The 26077-nt window shown below is 37.4% G+C and overlaps 1 protein-coding gene across 9 annotated transcripts in view; it reads right to left on the bottom strand.

Annotated features, from left to right (window-relative positions):
* Positions 1 to 26077, bottom strand: part of GALNT18 (polypeptide N-acetylgalactosaminyltransferase 18) — a 321281-nt gene that overhangs the window by 113786 nt on the left and 181418 nt on the right. For all 9 annotated transcript variants that reach the window (XM_021400989.1, XM_021400987.1, XM_021400985.1 and 6 more), the window contains one exon: positions 387 to 579. In XM_021400989.1, the coding sequence (XP_021256664.1) occupies positions 387 to 579 (193 nt within the window). The remainder of the gene's footprint in view (positions 1 to 386; positions 580 to 26077) is intronic.

Raw genomic sequence — 26077 nt, 5'->3', positions numbered from 1 at the left:
CTGGTTTTTATGAGACAGTGCTGGGCTTCCAAGAAGAGAAGTTCTTATTTTCTTGCTATTATAGTCAGACCTTGTGATAAAACTGAAATTTAACAGGTGCTATTTTTATTTAGCAACAAAACTCTATACAATGTGAACTGTAGGTGACATTAAAGTTCCCGAAGAGCTTGGAAAATTTAGTGGGATTTTAACAGGACTTAATTTGGGCACTCTAGTCTCTCAGGGGACATTTGAAATTATTGACTATCGTATACTTCATAGAAATGACTTAAGGGCATACTTGTAACCTACCTATAAGATTACAGAATGTAACACTACCAAGTGAAAAGGAGCTAACAGGCTGGAATTCAGGGACCTACAATGCTCAGGATATCTGTGACACTTACCCATTAGGCCTAAGGTCAGGCAGGCGCCTGTCCAGTGGGAGGCGATCACTCAGGTACGCATTGTAGCCGTAATACTGGAACTGTTTAAGTGCAATACGCCTGTTTTCAGGACTGAGATCCTGGCCCCAGTGAGCAAAGAGAGACGAGTCAGTGAATGCCTCAGCGGGATTGTCTTCCAGTTTTGGTGGAGCTTCTACAACAGACAAAGACAAAAAGAAACAATTTTAGACTTCCATTCCAAGAGGCTCCAGAGCACGTTAATTTAAAAGGTACAACTTTAGGGAGAACACCAGGCAAAACAGCAAATGTTTCCAGCTTATTGCAGTCTGTAAGTCTTCACAAATCTTGTCCTCACATGCCTCTTGTGTCAGCATAACTATTACTACCTGAGGCTTAAAATTTAAAAATTCAAAAAATAGTTATGTTAAAACCAATTCTTTCTCATCACAACAAAACTGAAGGCCAGGACTGACAATTCTGAATGAAATTTCAAAAAGATTCTCATCAGACAATGAGAATGTTATTATTATTTTTTTTTTTAATATGGAAAGATGGACAATTTAATTTCAGACAGAATTACCATGCTAGGAAAGGATAAAATTTTGAAGGGGACATAAAAAGGCAGTCCATACAGGATAGACAATATGGCCACTAAAGTCTGTGTATGGAACAAGTTCTTTGAAACTTGAAAAATTCACTGCACTTGGCATCCATGTTTAAGCAGCAAACATGTTCCAGTTACACCATGTTTTTATAATCCTGTTTATCAATCGAGTCTATTTTATTTTTTGGTCCATATTTAAGGCAGTGTAATGATGCTTCTGGAATCTTTACTCAGTAATATTTGTACAATTATAAAAATGCTTTTGATCTAAAAGGCCACATTTCTAGCTGCTCTACCAACAAGAGAAGATTGGAAATGATATAGCTATATCTTAACTTAAGGAGTTTCATTACAATGAAATCACAGCATTTCTTCTTCAATATTTAAGTGCACAAGAGGTCTGTTCAGAATGACTGGTAGCACCATCACCTCATCTATCCAGCTAGCCCATCAGCCCTTATTCACGTGACACACAATCAAACCTAGAGAACAACTTGTCTCTGCAAATACTTTATTACATACAGGACTCTGTTAAAGAAATTTCAAATACCTTACTTGACTCTGATTTGTCATCATAGATACTGGCTTACAAAATAAAAATGTCTTCATTTTCTGAAAGCCCTAATTATGAATAGTGTCCATAGTCACTAACAACTAGCCAACTAAACAAAAACCCTCATTTCTCAAGAGCTGCATTGACAAACCTTAACTCATTAGTACTGATCACCCAAACTAAAGAAAATCAATATTTAGACATTTGTCATTATTCCAACAGGCAGAAAATTCACTGTTGAGAACCAGGATAGCATCATCCTCCACACCCACAGTCACCTACAGACCTGACAGCTGGCTTAAGCTAGCTACACAGAAACATTTAAAGAAAACAGTTTGTGTAGTAACAGCACACACCACCAGAATAGTGACTTTCCAAGTATGCCAAGAACCATACTCTTTTATCTCTGACTAAAATGAACACAAAACACAAAAACATAAATTGAGCTTAAGTTGTTTGATTCACTCAAGATGTTTTTCATTTTCCTCTGACAATACTGACAGGAAACCAATGACACTTGCATTAGATTCCAACCTTTGTAAATTTGTAATGTTTATTTGCACGTCAAAGTACTGCCTTACAGCCTGAATCTGGGAATCTGCTCCACTTCTTCAAAGACATGCTAAATCCTCAGTCAAATGAGGCAGGAGCTGTTGCCACACAGATAAATGTCACAGAGTAGTCAGCAGGGAGAGGAAGGGGATTGTCCCTCTCTGCTCTGCCTTTGTGAGGTACCATCTGGAGTACTGTGCCCAAGCCTGAGTCCCCAGTACAGAAAGGATGCAGAGCTGTTGGAGCAGGTCCAGAGGATGGCCACAAAGACGATCAGAAGTGCTCTACACCTCTACTATGAGGAAAGGTTGAGAGAGTCGGACTTACTAAGCTTGGAGAAGAGAAGGCTCTGGAGATACCTCACTGTAGCCTTCCAGTACTTGAAGGGAGCTTACAAGCAGGAGGACCAACCTTTTACACAGTCTAATGGTGATAGGACAAGGGGAAATGGCTTTAAACTGAAAGAGGGGAGATTTAGGTTAGATGTTAGGAAGACATTTTTAACTCAGAGGGTAGTGAGGTGCTAGAAAGGATTGCCAAGAGAGGTTGTGGATGCCCCATCCCTGGAGACATTTTGAGGCCAGGCTGGATGAGATCATGAGCAGCCTGATCTAGTGCCTGGCAACCCTGCTCATGGCAATGGGGGGGGTTCGAACTAGATGACCCTTAAGGTCTCCTCCTACCTAAGCCATTCTATGATACGATTCTATGAAACAAAAATTTAATAGTCATAAACAAATAAGAAAAAAAAATAGACATGTCCAGAGAATACAAGTTCTGTAAGACTAGGCCACAAACATGCACTACTCACTCAACAGCTGGGAAGCTTTAAGCTTCACATGCAGTCTTCTCTTTTCCCCAGACTTTGTATGCTCACCAGCCTGAGACCCTGCCTTCTGCTTATGAAAGCCTAACAGAATAATACTCCCACAAATTCCTTGGTAATTATTTCTCATCTATTAAAAGATTAAGGTATAAAAGTGTCCATTTTTTTCTAATGTCCATAAAGAATTAACACATTCAGGGAAGAAAAGGGCATTGACAGAATTGTGACCAGGAAGTGAGAGAAGCAGTCGCTCCCCTGCCAGGCTGCCCATTCTGAGGTCAACACCCTTTCCTCTCCTCCCATTGCTTCCAGCACTGACAGGAAAAGTGGTATTAATTTGGATTTCCTCAAATCAAACACGCTGGTCTGAAGCCTTTAACTTTTCTATCGATGGCAGATGACTGGCTGATATGGGATCCACCATTTAACAACCACATTTAACAACCACAAGCACACCAAAAGAGGTCTGAATAAAAATAAGGCTCACTGTAAGAGCAGTGCACACATATGCATTTGTAATTGCATATAAGGACAATTTTCCATGCATGAATGCCCATCTTGGAAATCACTGTGTTCACAGTATCACACTCACACAGGCATCTGTTGCATTTTATCTATGAATTTTGTGGTCAAGAGCATTTCCTAAGGTGACATATGAATCTCTTGCTGCTTTCTCATTGAAAAAGCATTCAGTAAAATCTAGGTATTATCTGTAAGACTCAGATTTTCAAGCAGTAGATATCCATGCATGTTGTGTACAAGGTCCAAAAAGAAACACTTGACAAAACTTCAAATTACAGCTTCAAACAATGGAATTAAGTATACATTTCTGATGACAAAGCCTTTCTTTTCTTTGACTGAAAATGCTTGGGGAAGTGCATTTATTCAGTCAGTGTACCACAAGAAATGAAAACAATTACTATTAGACTATTAGCTGCCTTTTGACTACTCCACTAGTGTATTTTACATCTTATTCTCCGAAAACAGAACTTGGCCCACAGCCTCTCAGCCAGTTCTTAACCACTTGCTTCTACAACTGCAGAATGATCATGGGACACTACGGCTCAAAGGTGAGCCAGGAAGTAGTACTGCCTGAAGCAATACTAAGGTAGGCACATTTATCTGCTCAGTTATTACTAAGAAGGAAAGATCAGTCCCATTTCTCCTGTGGGAAGAAAGCTTACTATCCACAGCACTTTTCTGTACGTGTTGACATAGGGTCTTTACTACACTGACTTTTCACATCATTCGAAGAGTGGTACACACAGACATAAAACTGATATAACTCTTGGCAGGCTGACACTTTGCCACTTAATTGATTTGCTTAGTAATTTACTCAGTTGTCAGTTGGCTGTACACCTGGGTTGTGGACATCTCCTTCCAGAAGCCTGGCTGGTCATGGAATCAGCAGGAGTTTGGTCACACATAATTTAGCTAAGTCAAAAAATGCATAGCTTGTTTTCTGTAAATATCTGTGTGCCTTTAGATCATACTTTCCCTATCACCTTTACTAGTTATGCTATTAATCTTAATACAAAATGTACTGCTTCATTTTATTTCATTGATTGCAGTCTCCAAAACAAGTGTTCACTTTCCTCTTTCTGCTGCTCATGTCAGAGACACCAAATCAGAAGACACTGGTGAAATCCAGGGTGTATACGACGTGAAACCAATTCTCTCTTCATAACAAAAGCTATTTTTACTAGTAACTGAAGATTGAACAAACTTCCACTACCTTTACCCTTGTAATGAAATGCACACCCACACATCAAAGTTTTAACAGCTTTCTATATTGTGTTGGGTACAAAAGGCAAGGTTTGGGTGGCAGGGGCTGCAGGAGTGGAAAGAGATCAGGTGCTGCCCTGTGCCAGACACTCTTGGCTCTGCAGCATATCCACCGCTGGCCAAAGATAAGCCCATCAGTGACACCGACAGCACCTTTGCAACAACTTATCTAAGAAAGGGCAGAAAGCAATGGGGAAGAGAGAACAAGGGGTACAAGAGAACAACAAAAAGAACAATGTTGAAAACAAAGGAACGAGACATGACCAAGGTCAGAGAATTAGGAATTGCTCCATGGTGGAGCAGATACATCCCCATAGGACCTGCAGACCATGAATAAGCTCATGTCAGAGCCTAGCAAACACGAAGGAAGGAAGGTGCAGTGGCAGAAAAGAGTGAAAAACAAGGAGCGTGAGCATGCACTGAACCTGACCTCCTATGCCATCCGTTGCCTCACTGAAGGGACAGAGCATAACCAGCAGCTACAGCAAGGGAGCTGGAGAGGAGACTTAAGTGATACCAAGTCTGGGAAAAGGGGAAAAAAGAGGCATTTTCCCTCAAATGTTTGAAGTGCTTGTGGTCTTTGTTTCCCAATATCCAAATCAGTAAATATAAGTTTATGTTAACTGGCAAAAAAATAATGCTTTCTTCAAAGGGTGTACAACCACACAACAAACAATCAGAAAATAAATTATCTGCCCCTTATTATTATCAAGGAACTGTGACAAGCGATGTGTTAGCAGCAGCAAGACAAGCAAGACCTTATTCCATCAAAAGTCATGAATTTAATTTACTGATCTCAGTTACTATAGTATACTACTATATCCCTTTCTTCATTACTTCGTTATGATCCATGTTTATTTTGTTAGTTTTGCTCAACTCACATTTGACTCTGTCACTTTTCTTAGGGCAACTTATACAAACAGTACTCAGAGAACAACATGACAAAACAATCCGATAAGACAGCAAGGAATTCAGAAAAAGCTTTCCGTCATTTACCAAGTATACTTATGTCATCATTTGATAGCAACTATTAAGGGCACAAGATTCATTCTGCCCACTGTGAAAATACAGTTATTTCCAGAGTGGTACAGGAAAACCACTTAACTTTCAGCAGCATTCTTAAGTTGTCAAAGGAAAGAAGTGAAAATGACTGCATCCAGCAGTAATGGTAGTAGTATTTATGCATCTTGGCAAAGTATAATTATTTAACAACCATTTGTATAATGAAATTACTTAATTACATGGGAATTTTTTTCTACCAACAAATGCATATATTGGCCTCAGAATCACAAATGGCATCTCTAACAGCACTGATGCATCAGTTACGCAAAGATTCAAGACTTTCCTTGAAAGACTGTCTCTAGTTGTTACCAGTATCATGTTATGTTACATCAACATATTTCCTGAATATCTGCCCTGAGAATGCTGATACTGCCCAGTCATGCTTCCTTATCAAGATTTAAGAAAGATGATCAGAACTTCAGTGACTGCTTCAAATTTCTGATGGCCTTATCTGATTAGTTAATAATATGCCATGTAATCACATCAACACGTAGGATGGAGAATATTAAATAGGTAAAAGATATTGATAAGTTCAACTAATTTCAGTGGTAGGTAAAGCACAACTGATAGTAAAACATCCACAAGGAATAATTTTTAAAGCAACATAGCATCTAAACCTGTAATTGTCACTGTGGCTGTTAGCATTATCTATCTGCAGTTATCAGCTACTTGGTTTACAGGATAGGTCATAAAGACAGCCCTGAATCCTAAGAGTTCATTACTTCCTAAGTCAGTACACTGCATGTGCTTTATCCTCCTCTATGTTGCATAATTAATAATCAATTATTGCCAGTAATAAACTTCTTCTACTCTTTATTTTTCTCTTATTTCTCTTCCTAAGCTGCACATTGCATAAGTTTTCTCCGGTTTATGACCAATGCTACATTGTCTCTCTGTGGCAATGTATTTTTCATTGTTTCTCTCTCAATTTTCACTATATAAAAATATTCTTACCGAGTACAATCAATTTCTACCACCACGAAGCTCTGAAGTAAAGTACCTAGATCAAAATATGTAACAGAAAATGGCAAGAGAAATGTCCACCCCTAAAGACAATTGCTAAGTCTAGTGTAATGCCACACACTATAGCAACAACCAAATGAATTGCCTCTATGCCCATAATAAACTCTGAAGTTCATTAAGAAATATTCATTTTTTCCCCAACAGCATTCAGATTTCAACTTCCTTTCCTAGGAAAGCTTACTATGAATAGGCTTACAATTCAGAGAAAGGATCAAAACAGAAAAGGGCTGCCACAATCATTAGAAAAAAGATTCAAACATGCTCTTTATTCTTACCAGTCTATAAGACTAGTTGTGGCTCTATTCCTTATTTGACAGCATGTCTTCTCACTGAAGTGGCAGTTTCACATCAAAGCTTTGCTACCATGAAAATACTTTCCATGGTATCTGAAGTGTTTTCCAGAATGTACCATATAAACTTTTATCTGAATTGAGTAAGTGCCAGTAACAAGAAGGGATAGACAGCAAATCAGCAATGTCCTGATCCGCAAAAATACCTGTGTCAGCTAACAACCTACAGAAGGCATCAATAATTGAGCAAAGCTACACATGCTCAGGCGTAACAGGTTGCTCACAAAAGATAATTAAGTTAGAAATTATGTCAGGATCTAGGCAGAATGTTCTGCAGCTAGACTTTTGGAAAGGGATAAAATTACAGCTGCTTTTAAGAAACAGCGCAGTTTTGATGAAACTGAAGGGACTGACTTTCTCGCACTGTTTCAGAAGCTTTCACATCCTTGAAACAATCATGAAGAAGCAACAGCAATTCTGTATATTAGATTGTCTCTTTCTGTGTATTAGATTGTCTCTGCTTGTACTTTGGGAATTGTTCCAGTATTTTAAGTGCAGAGGCCTAATGGCCTCAGACCCTGGCTCCCAGCACTCGGAAAATCTATATTCAATTTCCTGCAATCACTAGCAATTCAACTTTCTGCAGAAGGAAGGATCCTTTCATTCTTTTCCTCTTCATTTGCCCTTTATCTATTAACCAATCTATACTCTCTGGCCAGAGACAACACTGGCAGGTAAAGTTCCCAGACTTGCATTGAGACTTGCATGGAACCTTCATAAAGATTTTAGAAGCGTCGAGACTTAGCTAGACTTTTTCACAAAGAAAGATACATAGAACAAGATCTCACTGACAACTTCTGTCTTGGAAGGTTGATACCATGCAGGTCACTGCTATAAATCCTTTACCAGATTAACATATCTCTGAAATAAAAACATAACCTGCTTGTATGCACAGCACGGGGAAACACTGACAGGCAATGGCAGAAGCAACTCACCAAGATGCATGGAGAAGAGTACACTTGGAAGACAAAAAATTGCAGTTACAGATCTTCCCTCACAAAGGTTATTTTGTGTCAGTTTTTACCCTCAAAAAACACAATGCTGCTGACAAGGTGTCAACATAAATATCGTTTTGTTTAGAAAAGTGAATTTTAGTGTTTTGAATATTCAAGTTAAGTCTTTTTGTCAGAATCTAGTTTTGTTCCCAATAAAGTGACCTTAATGAAAGGGCACCTAAGAAAAAAAATGAAATATCCAAGTATGTTAAATTCTGCTACCACTGCTTACAGCTCAGTAAGTCAGCAGAAGCTGCCACGGTTCCTCAAGGAGCCTAACAGTCCTCAAGTCTGCCACAGAGTCTATCTATTTAGAGTATGAGCAGTGGAACCTTAATTTAAACAAAAACAAAGCAAAAGAGTAAACAGACAAAATGCACAAACATCCTCTGAGGATTCAACTCAAGATCTAATCTTTGCATATACCAGCACACTGTAGTTAGTGTCAACACTGGACAGATGGGAAATAAAACAACAAAAAACAGGCGATTCTTCCTTGAGAAGCTACAAAGAAGCCACAATATTACTATGAGTAGAACACAATCAAGATGAAACTTAAAAGATTTTAAAAATAAATGCTAAATGACAGCACATGTAGAAGTGAGACTGGAATTTTCATCACAGCACTTCACCTCACATGGGCTGATTTTTAGCACGTAACTAAAATGTAATAAACACCCATATGCTCACAATAGCTAAGTTCCTGAAAAAAAATCTTAAATTTATAAGAGATTCTCTTTTGCACTAGTGAGAACAAAAGACCCTCCTGTTTTGCTTTTGGTTTTCAGTCTCTAACAGAGGACTAATAAAATCCATCTTCTCAAGGTGGTTATACTGTCTGCAGCCCTTCTTGTAATTTAGCACATTCCAAAATGTCAGAAGTAGATTACTGATTCCAAATTATTTGTAGATTAAAATAAAAATATAAGGAGATGTAAAATTTACAATCAACAACACTGAAAGTTAACTAAAAAAGCTTAACTATATGAAGAGTGCACTGGGGCAAACAAAACAGCTCATATCGCTGGAAAGCCAACCTGTGCCTGTACATAGTTTCGGATAATACAGAAGCGTTCTTGCCTACATTCTTTGCCAAAAAAATTCTGTTGATTTCTCCTGCCAGCTACAGGCCAACATGGTATAGTTTAAAGCTACAGCACTCTTAGGATATTGTTTAAAATCTTTCACAATGTAATATAACCAAACTACAAATAAATTCTGAGAAAATAATGAATCTAACTTAGGAAAAGTGTACAGTTATCTTTTTATAATTCTTCTCTTAAAACAAGATCTGTATGACAAACTTTGCAATGATCTGAGTTTTATTCCTTAAGCAATGTTTAATCAATATACATTCTGGGATATCAAATTAATTATTGAACATGAAAAATCCGAGCACAATCAAGGCCAGAATTCTGCAAACAGTATTATTATGTCTAGAGATTTAATAGCTTGCACTGATTCCTAGAAACGTGGGGCAGCCAGATTGCAAGGCCCTTCTTCCCTAATGAGACAAAAGACAAGTAGTTTGTGCTCATGATCTGTGTTTCTAACAACAATGGAGCTTAGACAAACTAAGGAAAATCACTTAAAGACAAATAAAATCATAAAATAAGAAATAATTTAAAAATGAATTTGGTATACTGGAAACAAGCAAAGAGAAGCATTCCACTGAGAGTTTAACAGTAGTAATGGAAGCAGTTATTAATGACATATCATAATCTGCTTTAACAAAAAGCAGTATTTTTCCCTTACCTTACACATACAGCTGCTTATAATGTTAACTCAAATTTTGGTACCCAGAGACTATATGGAGAGCAACTAGGAATGCATTCTCAACTTCAGTTCTGCTTTTTTTTTCCCAAACTTGGTTAAAATATGGTGTCCAAGAGATCAACTACATAAACAGAAAACAGAAGTTTACAAGACATTTCACAGTACCTTCAGCTCTTCCATTCTCAGCTCTCAATTCACTATCATAGTAAAACAAAGGATGTCAGAATGAGACAGGTTTCACAGGAGTGTAGGACCCAGTGCATAAAAATGTCAGAAGGCAGCTCACAAGCTAAAGATAAGTGGTGGAGATGTCAGGCTGCAAACAGCAGGCAGCTTTCAGATTTTGACAACTTGGATGTTTGCCTTTTAGTACAAAAATTCTGTATGTTCTACATAATACATGTGAGTGCTTACCCAGAGAGGGCAGAGTGTGGAGAAGTTGGGATTTTTCCTAACCTGCCTGTCTTTGTCAACCTAACAGTTCCTAAAAAGTCATGGTACAAAATTTACTTTACACTGGAGAAAGGAGTTTGAAGATGACTCAAAATGTACTAACCGCTAGAGGTCAGTGTAAGGATCAAGAAAACATATCTTTTAAAGAGAAATCTGAAGTCTTTAAGACTTTCTAAGAACTTGTTAAAGAGCTTTCACAACTGTAAGTAACAAACTTCTCAACTCTTAATTATAAAGCAAATTTTAGTACAGTGGTTATTTCCTAAGGGTAAGAAAACATACAGGAGAAAAATAAGACCATCATTATATCACCATGCAAACACTAAACTATATTGCGCATGTGCAAACAAATAACATTTTATAGGAAAAAGATCTTGGTAAAGGCTCTATATTCCTCCTGTATACACTCAAATTAGCCTATTCTGACCTGAAAACACTATAAATCCTGAATGCTGTTTTTCTATTAGGTAACTTCTCACTACTAGTGCCCTCTAGACATAATTACGTCACGAAATACGTGCTAGCGGATGAATCTGGCTAGACAGACCCCTGTATCTTTCTGGTAACGTTACAATAGTTAGGAAAACAATGGGAAACCTGAAAATAGTGCATATGTTTTTAACGCTGTAAAATGATTATCAGTGGAAAATACATATTCCATAGCAAAATCAATTTCCTCTGATATTGCTTACCATGTGGATACATACACCTCTCTAACACGCACCAGTACTACACTTTTAAGGTATTCTGTATCCCTTAATACTTTCATAGACAAAAATTCTGTCTTCTCAAATAGTTAAATGCTGATTTTCAAAAAGTATGTTATAAAGACATTGAAGTACTAAGCTCCAAATATTCAGACTTTCTGAAACACGCCTTTAAGACTGTACAAAGCAACCTCTCTCAGCATTTCTCATATTTGGAAAACAAAGTTAAAAAAACCAACACAGATCCAGAAAAGTAACACCTAATTGATCAACTACAGGCATTTAAGATAAACGGTAGTCAAAGGATTGTTTCTTAAAGAACTACTCCTGAGTACAAAAAATAAGCTTTAAACTGCAAAAGTATTTTTCTCATTTCAAGGAATTCCACAGTTAAAGCACTAACTCAAATTTAACCTGTAGGCAGGCACAACAATTTTTGGAATGACAGTCTAATGATACAATAAAAATCTGCCAAAACCAGCCTTAAAATCTATTTGTTTTGAGTTGGGGACCTTATTTCAATGTCTGACACACAAATCCCAGCATTACAAAATGCACCGCAACTGCTATGAGCTGGTAGCTCTATTCACTACATAAACCTAGGCATTACTTAGGCTTCTTCAGTAGGACATGATCAAACCACTGCCACACACGCAAGCTTATGCTTACTCACTGGTTTGTCATTAGTTATGTTGGTTACATTGTGTATTTCTTCCAGGTAAGAGCAGAAGATAAGAGAAATTTGTACATGAGAGAACAGTTTGCAATCAAGAAACAGACAAGGGCCAGAAACAGGGACCGCTGAGAAACAATTTTCAGTAATAAAACTGAATTTCTGAAAAGTGGCTTCTGTTGCTTATTACCACTGAAGAAAATGGAAACACAGGAAGTCACTTATGGAAGGCCTAGTTATTATGCAATAACACTACTCCATTTAAAAACATTTTTATTTGTAAACTGATGTAAAACATTGGATTTTACCAGGTTTGGTTTTTAATTCAGGAATTTACCTCAGAGACTTACCTCACCTGACATATAACAAGGCCAGCTGTACCCTGATGCTGGTGCATCAGGACCAGCATTGCCACCGGGTGTAGGAAAGGATTTTCCCGCTCTGCTCTGGTGTGGCCTCACCTCCAAATACCGGGTGCACTTTGTGGCACCATAATTTAGGATGGACACAGAACTATTAGAGAGCACCAAAAGGAGAGCTACAAAGATGGTGAAGGATCTAGAGGGCAGAATGTATGAGGAGCAGCTGAGGTCCCTTGATTTGCTCAGCCCAGAGCAGAGGAGCTGAGGGGAGGCCTCATGGCGGCTGCAGCTCCTCACAGGGAGCGGAGGGGCAGGCAGCACTGATCCCTTCTCTCTGGTGGCTGTGACAGGGCCTGTGGAAATGGCATGGAGCTGTGTCAGGGGAGGGTCAGACTGGGTGTTTGGAAAAGGTTCTTCACCAGAGGGCGGTCAGGCCCTGGAACGGATTCCCCAGGGCAGTGGTCATGGCACCGAGCTGCCCAAGTTCAAGGAGCATTTGTACAATGCTTTAAGACATTGAGTTTCAGTTTTGGGAGGTCCTGTGTGGAGCCAGGGGTCGGACTCGATGGTCCTTGTGAGTCCCTTCCAACTCAGTATATTCTAAGATTCTATGAGTTGAAAATGGAGCTTGATAGGATTAATCAAACATTCTTGAGTAAGTTTGACTAAAGCTTTAATGATTTTTGCTCAAATCACATAGGACCTCTCAAAGAACATGAGGGTAAGAGTTTCTGATTATCACTCCTCAGCACTCTGCTGTCACAGAAACATTGGGAATGCCATCAGTGGTCCCAGTGGTATGAGCGAAAAACAGACACAGAGCCTTCTAAGATTCTCATTCAGAGGTGACATTAAATTCTGTAGATAATTCACCTTTAGAATACACAATTATTTCTTCTAAGTTAAACGATCTCATTATCCAAGCACAGTGTCAAGTTCTGCAGTATGAATTAGAACTTTAATTCCTATGCTATTAAAATCCTTACGTTTTTCTTTTGTTCTTTGTTCAGAAAAAGACATGTTGGTCATGTAATGCCCTGAGCAAATTCCAACATAACAAAACCTCCACATGCCAGAAGTCTTCCTGGAACTGGCACTGAACATAATTTTGTCTTTCCCAACTTGTTTGTCATGTTTCTGTACATTGTGGAACTTCTGTTTCATCAAACAAAAAAGAGCTGCATTTTTTAACAGCAAGGTATTCTATTCCTAACAGCAGAATGGCTAACAAATATAAAGATTGTTTAAAATCAGGTTTATTTTGCATTTAGAACTATCACAATTGAGATAATAAACAGACCAGATTTATTTATTTATTAATTACCACGCTATATTGACAGCTTAAACTGTAAACAGAGAGGACAGCTGCCTGGGCTGGCAGACTACCCTACCTTAGCCCTTTCAAAGGCAAGGAGGTAAGTTTCTCCACCAATGCTCCATCACACAGGAATGGGCAGCTATTATCTCTGCCTGAGATGCTCCTCTAGGTTCCTGAAGCAACCTTGTTTGGGGTCTTTCCTCTCCCCTCCTCTTTCTAACAAGCAAGGGTTTTCCAAAAAGAGAAAAAAAGGGAAGAGTGAATTTGAAGAGGAGGTGCAGGAATAAGCCTGTGGACCTTCCAGCAGGACTTCCAGTACTGAGTGGACAGGGAAAGAAAAAAGTGGCAGCCATTTCAGTGGGGTGGGATGGGGAGAGGTGGACATCCAGCCTCCAGACCCTGGGCTGCCTATACCATGCTCAGCAGATTGTTTATACAGCAGGGCAAGCCAGAGCATGTTCATATTTGAAAACATCTGGCCATTCCAGGAGTTAATAAGTAATGACAATACTTGTCCATTACCTCCTGTCATCAGAGTTGAAAAAAATACTTGAATAAACCAGGCACTTGCATACCTCAGTTTCTAACAAGCACAGAGTTTTGCAAAACAAGCTTGAAAGATATAAATATCTCTGGCAACAAAAGGATAGGAAGACATAAATTCAATAAAAATATATATAAAATGCACTCTGCAAAGACAAACTAAGTTCCACAGTGAGGCTTAGGGCCAGAGACCTCTTAAAGACACAGCAATGTGAGCTCCAGTACAGACAGTGAGATAAAAAGATTCAAAATGTATAATGACTGCAACCGCACATGTTCCTAAATTTAGACATCTGCTTATGTGCTTACTAAAAAAGGAATCTCATCTGCATTTAATGAATAGCAGATAACATTTTTCTTTGGGATTAGTGGAGTTTGCATCTGCGCAGCTGAGAGGCTTTAAAAGCTCCGCATGCTTCATGTCATAAACCCAAGCCTGCGTCACCTAAAGTAAACACCAAAGCACTTCACTATTTTGAAAACTGTATTTTGCCAGAAGCTGTTAGGCAGCGATCCTAGTTAGAGTCGTATATACAGTTTTTAATTCTATATAAAAATGAGAGGTTACACCAAAAGCAAAGTCCGCAAGAGGGAACGGGAACTAGTTCCCTTCCACACTCACCCAATTCAAAGCACAAAACAGATTTCCTCTTTCAGTAATCACATAAAATGAGATTTTCACTGCTTACTGGGCTGTACTGAGCTTCTTCATGTTAGTTCTCCTTCACCAACTTCCATTCAGTCCTCTGAGGGATTTCAATTTGGTCCCAGCATAAACACACTCAGAAGAGAGAAGCAGCTCATCCACTCAAGACAGCCTTTTCATGGATGGCTTCTGTATTATGATAAACACTGTAAGCTGTTTCATCACTTCCACCGAAGTGTAACACTGGCATTTCAGGAAACAGCCATGTTGATGAGCAGGCCTGTGTTTGACAACGCTACTATTTCAGAAGTACTTTGCAAACACTTGCAAAATAAAGGTAAAATGTAATCTGCTTGTGGTTAGCTCACAGTTTCAGGATTTTTTTCTAAGATACCACATGAGACAGAGATGAGCTTCAGTTTTAAATGTAACCTGGGTAGTAGTTTTAAATGTAACAACTGGGTAGTTTTGAATAAGTATCAGTGTGCACATCTGGAAAAGTATCTGCCCACCACATTTGCTATTGCTTACATCACGTTTAAAGCACTCAACATACAGAAATGTAACATCACAGAATAAGTACATTTTAAAGTTTTGCAAACTACACTGCAATAGAAAAAGATGACCATGTGCAACTTCACCTTGCAGAAAAACACGAATAATAAACTAAAAGCACTGTCATCTTTGATAGCGGGGAAAAGATTTGTGCTAATATTAATAGCAACAGTAAACCGAGACAGTCAAGATGACATGAATTCTCACTGAAGAAAAAAAACAAGAAGAAAATTTTATCAAATGAAGTCATCAGGCTTAATAGACACTTGGAAACTGCTGTAACACTGTGTCTCCCTATAACTTAATTTTGGCAAAAGGATATCAAGTCATGTAGACAACTAACAGTAGGCATAAACAGAACACAAAGAGAATTTTCTAGATTATATCTAGCAAATACATGAGGGTTGTTTTTTTTTTGTTATTATTCTCAGCTGTATGCACAATCCATCCTATTAGTAGTTGTAAGAAATAGCTAATAGCTTTTTATTCTTATACATTAAGACCTGCAGACAAAATGGCTTTAGAACTTACAGCATTCAGCATTACCTTTGTCACTTCAAAATCTGAATAACTTAAAATACTTTTTATTTCAAGCTGCATTAACTCTGTTCTTCCTCTGTCTCAGCTGCATGACGAAAAGAACTCACTGACCAATGTCAGCTCCACACAGCTAAGCTCCACTGGCAAGACTATGATTTTTGCTGAGTTCACACAGATTCCAGATTCAATATGTGTCTTTAAATAACAATGGAAGGGGGATATTTACCCAAAGCACTCATAAGCATCATTTAAAGACTGCACTGTAACGAATAAAGAAAAATACTGGCAAAGTCCATAAGCACTTTTGCTGTGCAAGACAAGAGAAAAGCAAAGCCCTCAGTTCTCACCAGAGCAAACAACTGCCCATGGGCTTTGACAACCTTAAATGAGGCAAGAATTGGATCCTGGGTATCATTTCACATTAAAGAATATGATCTTTAACACATCATCTTTTCAGTTTTAAATAGCCTTATATTTGTATCCACAATCAGGTCCTACCTTGGAAAACAGGAAAATAAATAAATAATAACAAAACAGCTGAATAGCAAGAATCAATTATCTATTATTTCTTAAGCAATTTGATGAGATAAAATTGTATCTGTTTCATACTATCAGGCCTTGATCTTCTCAACACACCATGTTTACTCCTCAGAAGAGATACTGGGCATTTTTATGAATAGCGGAGTTAGGAAGCCATAAATATAATTATGAGGGACAAAAAGGAGCTGTGACATGATCATTATTGCTGAAAGAGACTTATAAGCTTAGAACATACAAGAAACTTCTTAAATGTGTGCTGATTGTTACGAAAAGACATACAGATTCCACTACTGTTTACGCTAAAAATTAAACACATCCTTGCTGTTGAAGGGAAGCATATCCTTTCACTTGAGAGTTACAGCTCTGAGCACTCTCCTGGATTTGTGTCCAAGCATTCACCTTAAAATGGCCCCCTAATGATGGCCTCCCCTCCTAAGCAAGACTCCCTCTTTATCCAGTATTATGGATTTATTATGGTATATTTATCATATATATTTATCATATATATTATATGGTATTATTCTTTATCCAGTATTATTAGTCTCCCTCTTTATCCAGTATTATGCAGCAAGAGCATTTCTGCAGGATACAGAACATCCAAGTTTACTTCTCTCCCCTGCATAAAGCAATGTTACAGTACATCAAAGCTGTACTGGCACCTATGACAAAGCTGCTTAAATTAATGACAGCATGAGTCCTGCTACTGATTTGTACTAGATAAGGACCCAGAAGAACATTTTAAATAGTTGATTAAAGGATGAATCCTCAGTGGAATTTGGTTAAATTCAGAAAGCTGCCAAAAGATACCACAGTTACATTTCATGAAATTTCTCAGAAATCTTTTCTACTGATTCTTCTTTTCCACCATAAAAGAGAGCAAAAGCAGACCTGAACCCTACACTCTAAGTATTAAACACAGAAGTGCACGTAATTCCAGACAGGTAGTTACTAGTCTTAGCTATTCAAAATAGAATTGTACAGGAATATTGGCAAACATCAGCAAAATTACTAAATAAAATGGATTTTAATCAAATTTGTGGAATATCTTGAATAGTAGAGGAAAAAACATTATTATTCATTACCCTTATTTTTAAAGTAGACTACTAGGATAACACATATCACAGGTATGCTGTGATAAAATACCAGAGAAATATAAGAAATTTAATTTTGAATTTGCGCACTACTTTTAGGAATTTTTATGAATACGAACAGATTTCATGAATCCTCAAGTTACGTCCAAAATGAAACACAACGCTTTTTTTTTTTTTTTTTTTTCATTTGTTCCACCTACTCAGCAGGTGTTCGAGATCTACAGGGCTTGCAGGTTAATTACTAATTAATCACTAAGGTGGGATGGGCTAATTAAGCTCTACTTGAAAAAGAAGGAACAAATCATTTCAACAAAACAGGCAGGATATTAATTGAAGGAAGAAATTTTAGAAGCAGCTAACTCCAAAGAGATCTGACAACACTTGATGTTACTTTAGAATAGTTATTCATCAATGAAACCAAAAGATTTTCCACATCTACAGTGAACATAATTTCTTCTAACAGCAAATGAAGACTTTTAACAGTTTATTTACAACTAATCTCCTCTCCTGGGACAAAATTGTTTTATGAAGTGTCAGGGCTTGAATACAGTTGGTATAGTACAATTTAAAAATTAGTAAAGGCTCCAGGAATTTTGGAAACAAACACTAGCTTGTGGCTATGTCTAAGAAATAATTTCTTACTTGGATAACAGAATCTGGGAAATTTTAACCTAGTCTTTTTGTTGTTGCTGTGTCTCCTGTTTGTTTCTTAACCACAGCTGTTTTCCAAGTGCAATCTCTGAAAAAGGAATAATTTAAAGCAATTAGAAATTGGAAGGTGATTTCTCTGGCAGTAGAACTGAGGCTCATCACGTTAGTCCTAATAATCACCTACAAAGTTTAGCTGGAAAAGTTTCCTAAGACATGTACCGTGTTTTTCGCTGAGGAAATTTCATTTTTCATTGGGAAGAATGATTCTGTAATCCTGCTGAAGAGGCATGGCTTTCCCCTTGATCACAGCTACAGCTGATTGTTATCAATCTTTTTGTATCTGTATCTGATTTTTAAAACACACAAGTGGGATTCATCTCTCCATGCTGTTCACTCAAGACTTTCTCAGGGTGATCTTAATATCAAAACTCATGTCAAGGTTGCTTCTCTGCCCTATAATGAAATTTATTCCATAGTCATTGTCTGAAAAAGTTTAGCAGGTAAAAAAGAGAGCAAGAAATTTAACTCTGAGGTCACTTTTGCATCTTACGGTAAATAAAATAAAAACCAGTCTCCTTCTTAGCAGCTTAAGGCTCCCAGACAGCAAGGCCTTCGGTATGCTATTTAGGGCCAATCAATGCTTACACAAATACTACTAAAAAGAGGTAGAAATCAGTACCAAGAAAACTCCTACACTGTCATCCACCCTAGTTTCAGAATAGTGGCTTGCTAAAAAGTTCAGCCAAGGGGTGCTTCCGCCTGTTATTAGCTCCTTTCGGCAGGTGCACTCATGTCAATCCAGGAGTTACAAGCAATACAAGCAAGGAAGTACTGATAAGACTTTTCTCATATAGCTGGCATAAGAGTAGTTTAAACAGAATCAGAAAACAGTTTTGTATGACTTCTTCTTCAGTGAATCTTAAAATAGAAGGTTCTATTCCTCCCTGTAAACATTCGCTCTGATAAAACTTTCTTAGGGACTTCTCTGCCAAAGATCTAGTAGCTGTGGAGCAACAGATGCCTATTTTTCCTTCATTGCTTCTTTGGCTTCATCTATCACCACGTCCTCCAGTTCTCCCACGCTTTCCGAAACGAACTGCAGACATCAGATTTCAACTTGCTTATGTCCTCAGCTCCATCTATAGTCAAGGGAGGATTTGCTAGTTATTTATTCCCACATACTCCTCAGACTACTTTTACCTGCTTATAAGTAGAACTTTCCATTTGCGTTCATAACACATTTTCAGAGTTTTTCTCCTGTTCCTTCTGACATCTGTTACACTTGCTACTGGCCTGCTTTCGAAATGCTGTGAGGAATTACAGTTTATTGTATAATAACAGAAAAAGGAGTTGAAGGTCCTTGAAAGCACCCAGAGGAGGCACCAAAGGTGGTTGACAGGGCTGGAGGTGTGTTTTGTGAGGAGAGGCTGAGGGAACTGGTGTTGCCCAGCCTGGATGTCAGGCAGTTGGTGATTTTTGAAGGTCCCTTCCAACTGAACTATTCTATTCTACTACCAGATGGAGGGTGCAAAGTTATTTAGATACCAACAACTTTCCAAAAGATTAAAGAATTGCCTAGACTCCAATGCAACAAACTACTCCCAAGATAGCTTGTTGCCTCAGACTAGAAGAAAAAAAGAAAGGAGAAAAGAGCACCAAACTGACCAGCACAGCAAGCACATCTCTGGCCTGCTATATCCAGGAAACTTACACTGAAGGTAATTTTCTTCTGTTGCTCCTTATAGCATCTTTCAGCAGTGATAAAGGCAGAAGAGGATTTAATTGTCTACCTAAAATAATTCCTTTATTATATTTGTGCAACTGAGCACTTAACAGAAAAACCATCATGTTCTCCCTGTGGATCTCATCTTCCCCAAAACAGGGATAGTACTACTTTCCCAGGAATATTAAAATAAAGTTACACCTTTGAGCTACTCAGTACCAACCATTACCGAAATGCGCTTAAAAAGGAAAAACAAAAATACTTTCTTTCTTCTCACTAATGAAGACATTAAGAGCAGCCATTTTGCACAAATTCTTCTATGTCAGATAGTTTGCATCGCCAACATCTTCAATTACTCATCCATTCTCCCACAGTAAATTAATACTGAAGGTGTTTGTTTCACTGTTTCCAAGTCACCTATCTCTAATACTATTTATATTACAAGGAGAAGTTTAATACAATTATATTTCCTTAACTAGTAACAGTGGATTTATTTTGTGCATAAGGAGATTAACTAGATTTTCAAGCCTTTTAGAGTATGGAATGTGCAGAATATTTCAGCAGAGCTATTTTCCCTGTGAGCAGGCATGTAGAGTAAGATATTGACTGTATTAGAGCTTGATAAAAATCTGATTCTTTGAACAGCAAATGTTGAAGTGTTAACAGGAGTGTATCCATTCCCAACAGACCTTATAGTACAGTGTGTTATGAAGCAAAAAGGGTAATTTTCAATTTAGACCACATTACACATAGATCATTTGGTCAGGCAAGATTCCTTCTTTAAAGAATTTCACCAGCACTTTTTAATGCTAACAAAATGCATACTTCTTTGCTTAACTGTAGTCCATTTTAATGCTTTTTTTCCATTTCCCTTTCTTTCTGTTTCCTTGCTCAGAAGTATGTGAACCATCTGTGCATCTAATGTGGTCTAATAACTATCTGCAAATCTGTTTCCCTGAAAGTGACATTACCAAAGCTGGAAGGCCAAATATTACCAGCTGCTTGCTGGAGTGCAGGCTCGCACATCACAAGGTCTCTGTGATTTGCTTGCTCACTGGCCTGTTAAGCAGACAATATATGAAAATATCTTAAGAGTCCACAAGTCCTATATCTCTGCTCCAGTCAAACATAACCGGAACATTTGTTGATTTTAAAATACCACAGCATAGCATTTGAATTTAAATGCTAATATTTCAAACAGTTAACCGAGTTTTACATCACTCTTTTCACTGAGAGAGTATGTCCAGTAAACACCAGACTCATATTTTAAGATTTTTTTTCCACTGACTTTTATGAAGTCTATTTTAAATAGAAACAACGGCATTTATCTTAACATACTGTCCAGGACACATATTTTTCATGCATGCTGCACTTGGCTCCTATCTGATTTTCAGATTATTTTTCTTTAGGACAAAGAGAAAAATCAGCATCTCAAAAAGGCTAATTTGTTATAATTTGTTCTTATTGTGCTAGATCAATAAAAACTTTTCTGAATTTTTATTGACAAGATACTTTCATTTTATTTTTGAGGCACTTGAATAATACATAAGCATAGTATTACTGCTTCTTTTATAAGATCAAATGTTCAAATGGAAATTTGATTTAGAGATTTATATTAAATACTCGATGTAATTTTTAAACTTAAGTTAGTAAATGTACAAGTGATATATCTAAAATGAGATGCTACTTATACAGCCGTACCACCAGTAAGAATGTCTCTTCAGTAAACAAGACTATTTTAGTACAAAGGTAACACTGGCATAATATTACTGACAAAAAGAGGACTTGAAGTTTTGCAACAACGTGCAACTGGAGTAAAGACACACTTCCGAAAAAAGCAAAACCCATCTCATAAAATGAGTCTTTTCCCCCTATACTTGCAAAACTTACATAAAAAAATACTCTAATTTAAATATACAAAACAGATGAAGAGGAGCCTCTTATTGAAGCGATTTTCAGACATTAACGCTCACAGCTTCCAACCCTTAAGAAAAGCTAAATTCTATATAGCACAATGAGAACTTCTATTGAACTTGCATCTCCTACTAATAGCGTTTAACCTTAAGTATCTGGATATCTCTTAATGTATCTCTTACAATATATTGCTGCCAGTGTAGGGTGTCTTCAGAAATAACTACTCAGATAGGGACCAACTCAACCCTTGCTAATTTTCAAATAAATACTAATTTATAAACTGCATCTTCAAAGCAAATACTCCTTAATAAAGAACATGATAAAACACACAAAGATATTTGAGCATAACTCCTACGTTTGAGCATAATTCCTTCTTTTGACATAAAGCAATTATTCAGAATATCAGTTAAATGAATAGCTTTATGTAAAGTATATTCAGAGTACAAGGTGGATTGAGGTAAAATACACCTGTCTCAGTGAAAGTAAAGACACACTAACAGAGGGAATACAACTGGGAACTACAGTATTACCCAAAGCTTTGGTTCAGTTCTGACTACGACCACATCTGCCTGATGCTCAACTGGATTTCTAAAGTCTACCTTTAACATGAGCAGCTGTTTGTCCTCTAGGCTTACTTCATAAAATTAAGTACCTTGGATTTTTGCTAGCTTTTTTTTTTTTTTTACAGAATTTCTGTTTATAGACACAGAATTCAAATTTCTTATTTAATATTTGCAATTAGAAAAGAGCAGGAGAATGAGGAAATTAGATTTTGTCATGTTTGTCATATAATTTTATTTGATGCCCTCTTGCAGTGATTTCTACCTGCAAAATGTAATAGTTCGTTATCGTATAGCCATTGAATCTCAAATAGCTGATAAAAATAATATTTCAAAACCTGTTAGCATCCATTTGCTGCAGTTGTTTTCTTCCCTCCTTGCACCTAAGCCACTTCCAGCTGGTCAGGGAAGGGGGAAAAGCATTAAAAGTATTAAAATTGCAGGGTAGGAAACTAGCATCATGTCACCCCACATCCCAAATGCCCACGTGGATTTTTCCAATCATTATAATTATATTGCTGTGCAGTTTTTGGTAATAGGTTAACTTAGATAACCATATAGGTTAGGATTTGGTTTTTTTCCTTCATTTTGTTCTCTCCAAATATTTAAAAGAATGTCTTTCCCTGAAGGGAAATAGTTCTATATCCGCATCTAAAAGCATTCTCTTTTATCTCAGATGGCAACCAGATCGTGGATTAACAACACATATTACATATTAAATATTTAATTTAAATATTAAATAAAAACAGTCTCTATACGAAGTCAAACATATAAGCACAGCTAGTTGAGCTTGAAAACACACCTGGATTCCTTGGTCTCATTTTTCACTTGTTCTTCCCTTGAACAGCTTCCATATCAGTCACTATAATACACAGAAATATTTCTCCCATGGTGCTTCCTGGAAAACTAGCTCCAGAGGACTGAAGGCCCTATCCAGATATTTGAAGTTTCACTATAATTACTCCTGATTCTCCAGGATACAGTCAAGTGAAATAAGGATTCCTTTCACGGTCGGGGGGCCATTCTGCATTACTACTCAAGATCAGTACGTAGGTGTACAACGTTTTATCTACGGATTTATTCCCACAGACCAAGAAAACAAATTACTCTAGCGGATTTAAAAATAAAAATAAAAACTGACTGTAATTTCTTTGTTATCACAAACGTCAGTTTGAACCCCAATCTTTGTCATAACAGCAAAAGTGAAATTGTGTGTCAGGGCCAGCTGGTCTCCAATTTTCATTCAGACAAATATTCTTTGATGCCCAAACTTCCCCTTTCCACAGCTTGCTGAATACTCAGTAGTTGATGCCAAATGATTTTCATTGTCTTGTTATGTTTTCCCAATATAGTCCTAGAGTAAATTTGTTTTTTGAAGACTATTTGTTCCATAGAAAATGAATTTGCAAAAATGCAACTTGTAATTCGAATTTGTAATATGTAGAAAAATGTGACTATCAAGTTGCCTTTACTCCCTCCTACAGACTGTTACGACCAACACCTTGCTGACTGTTAGTGCATTCATGTCAATGCTGAAATGCAGCTGCATCTCCGTGTGTAAAAAAGGGGACATCAAGTGGAAAGGTATCAGAGACTTTGTTCTAAGCAAAGAAACTACTATAATGAAAGACAATGAGGAAAAGAAATAGATGAGAGCCACAAGAAAATACTGGGGTTTATTGTTTAAAAAAAAAAAATCTCCATTTTTGAGGCTACATATATATTGGGGGCCTATTATATACCAATTTAACTAAACGTTAATTTATGCTCGGCTGTTTAGGTGTCACATAATCCAATACAATATTCTAATATTTAAGAAAATTGTTACCTAAGTTGTAAAACCTGCAAGGTGGAATAGCTAAGGTAAGATGTAAGTGAGCATTTCTATCATTTCTACAACTGAAACATTTTACCAATCAGTCAAAATTCACTGAAGCAAATAAATCAATTCAAGCACTTGGCTTATACTAAGGATCGATTATTTGGATGAAAGTTCAAAAGCTTATAGAAAAATCATTACTTTTTTCTGTAAAATTAAATATCAGACTGCTCTCTTCATAGATGGAAGACTTCAAGAAAAGCCAATGGAAAATTACTGAGAATTTAGATTAGGTTTTAGAATTCTGTCTTCAAATTAGGAAAGCAGTTTGCATTCCTAACAGTCACCAGATTTATCAAGCTCATTACTTAGTGAGGTCGGTCTAGGCAGTAAAACCAACTTGTAAGTCAGAAAAAGCAGCTTTTAAGTCAAGACTGTTCTCTGGTGACACACTATTGATGATGATTTTTATGTCAGTGGCTACAAGAGATGCAAAGCACGTACAAGAGAGTTATCTGAAGGTTATAATGTCAGAGGTGCACAGTACTCCCCAGAATACAAAGGAAAGGATTTCCTGATTCTAGAAGTTTTCTAGTGCAATTATCTATTCTGTACCTTACAAAAATTAAAGGGATCTATAAAAATAAGTACTCAAAGCATTTTCCGTGAGATTGATGATGCTATTTACACCCCTTTTTAAGAGCTCATAAAGAAACTTGTGAAACTATGGTCTTCCATATTGAGCAACTTAGTGATGACGCTGACACATCAGCTTACTTATTAGCACACTTTGCAACTGCAGTTATGTTTTGTTTCTTTTAAAACATCTTTGTACAATGGAAATACCTCTTTAGCTCTATGCTGCTCTCTATAAGCAGTTAAGATGTTACCAGGTTTCATAAAGAAGCGGCTGATGCCCCCATGCCTGTCAGCGTTCAATAGCTTGCTGTAACTTTTGGTTAGACCTGAAGTGGTCAGCCAGTTGCACTTAGTGATCTTTGAAGATCCCTTCCATCTGAACTATTCTATTCTGTTCTATTCAATGTTTGTTAATTCTTCAGTTTGTCATTAGTCTTTCCAAACAGTGTTACTGTTAATTTACATTTGTCCAATTGTGACTTGAAAATTTTACTTGATGGATATTATATTTGGAAAGTTAACACCTACTGTGGAAAGGTTTCATACAGTTTTAAAGATACAACATGGTAATAATATAAGTGAGCTCCACTGAAGCAACTAGGTTTCCCTCCTAAGAGCAGAAAAGCTGCTTTTATAGTTCCTCAGACATTTCAGAGAAAAGTTCTGCCTGTTCTTGTTTTCCTTTCCACCTCTGAATATGTTCTTAGGATGCTCACTCTTCTGCAGATACTAAAGACCCAATATTTATTTGTTAACAAACTTCCTTGTCCCCTAACCTGAGCTTTAGTCCTCCACCAGAAGCTTACCTATTCACAACTACTACTCCCTAGTGCACATGCTACTGTTACATTGACCTTTTAATGGTTCTTTCACTGTCTCATCACGAGTCCAGTCTTTGAAATGCTGCCTGCTACACCTTTGAGAGATCAGGTTCCTATTTTGATACATGCACCTGCTTTGTACATCACTGAAAAACATACCTATACTGCGCACAGAAAAAGTCAGGGGAGATTTTCAGTGGCATAAACACAACACAAGACAATGGTAAAACCCCTGTCACGTGCACAAAGGGACCCTCTTAATATTCCAGCTTAAAGGAATTATTTTAATTCAAAGAAAAGCCTAGATTCAGTGTGTAAATTACAAGAGGGAGTACACTGGCTACAGTTTCCCTTCAGGTTCTGTCTCCTATTGACTCCCTTTCTGGTAAAGGACCCTCTAGAAAAAACACGTCTGTTTGTTTTGGGTTTTCTTCCAGTTCTTGTGCAGATTCTTGTCATCTGCAGAACTTCCTAATATGAACAGAAATGCCTTTATTTCAGCTGTTCCATGCAGACAAGGTGTGGTGTAAAGTGATTAGGATTACCAGTACAGTCCAACTTGCCAGTACACCTTGCCTTCAAACATGAGCAGAACTATTGGGGCGCCAGT

The sequence above is a fragment of the Numida meleagris genome, chromosome 6 (assembly GCF_002078875.1).
Source record: "Numida meleagris isolate 19003 breed g44 Domestic line chromosome 6, NumMel1.0, whole genome shotgun sequence".
In the NCBI taxonomy this organism is placed as follows: domain Eukaryota; kingdom Metazoa; phylum Chordata; class Aves; order Galliformes; family Numididae; genus Numida; species Numida meleagris.
The sequence above is the reverse complement of the archived record's forward strand: the minus strand, read 5'-3'. Positions and strand labels throughout refer to the sequence as shown.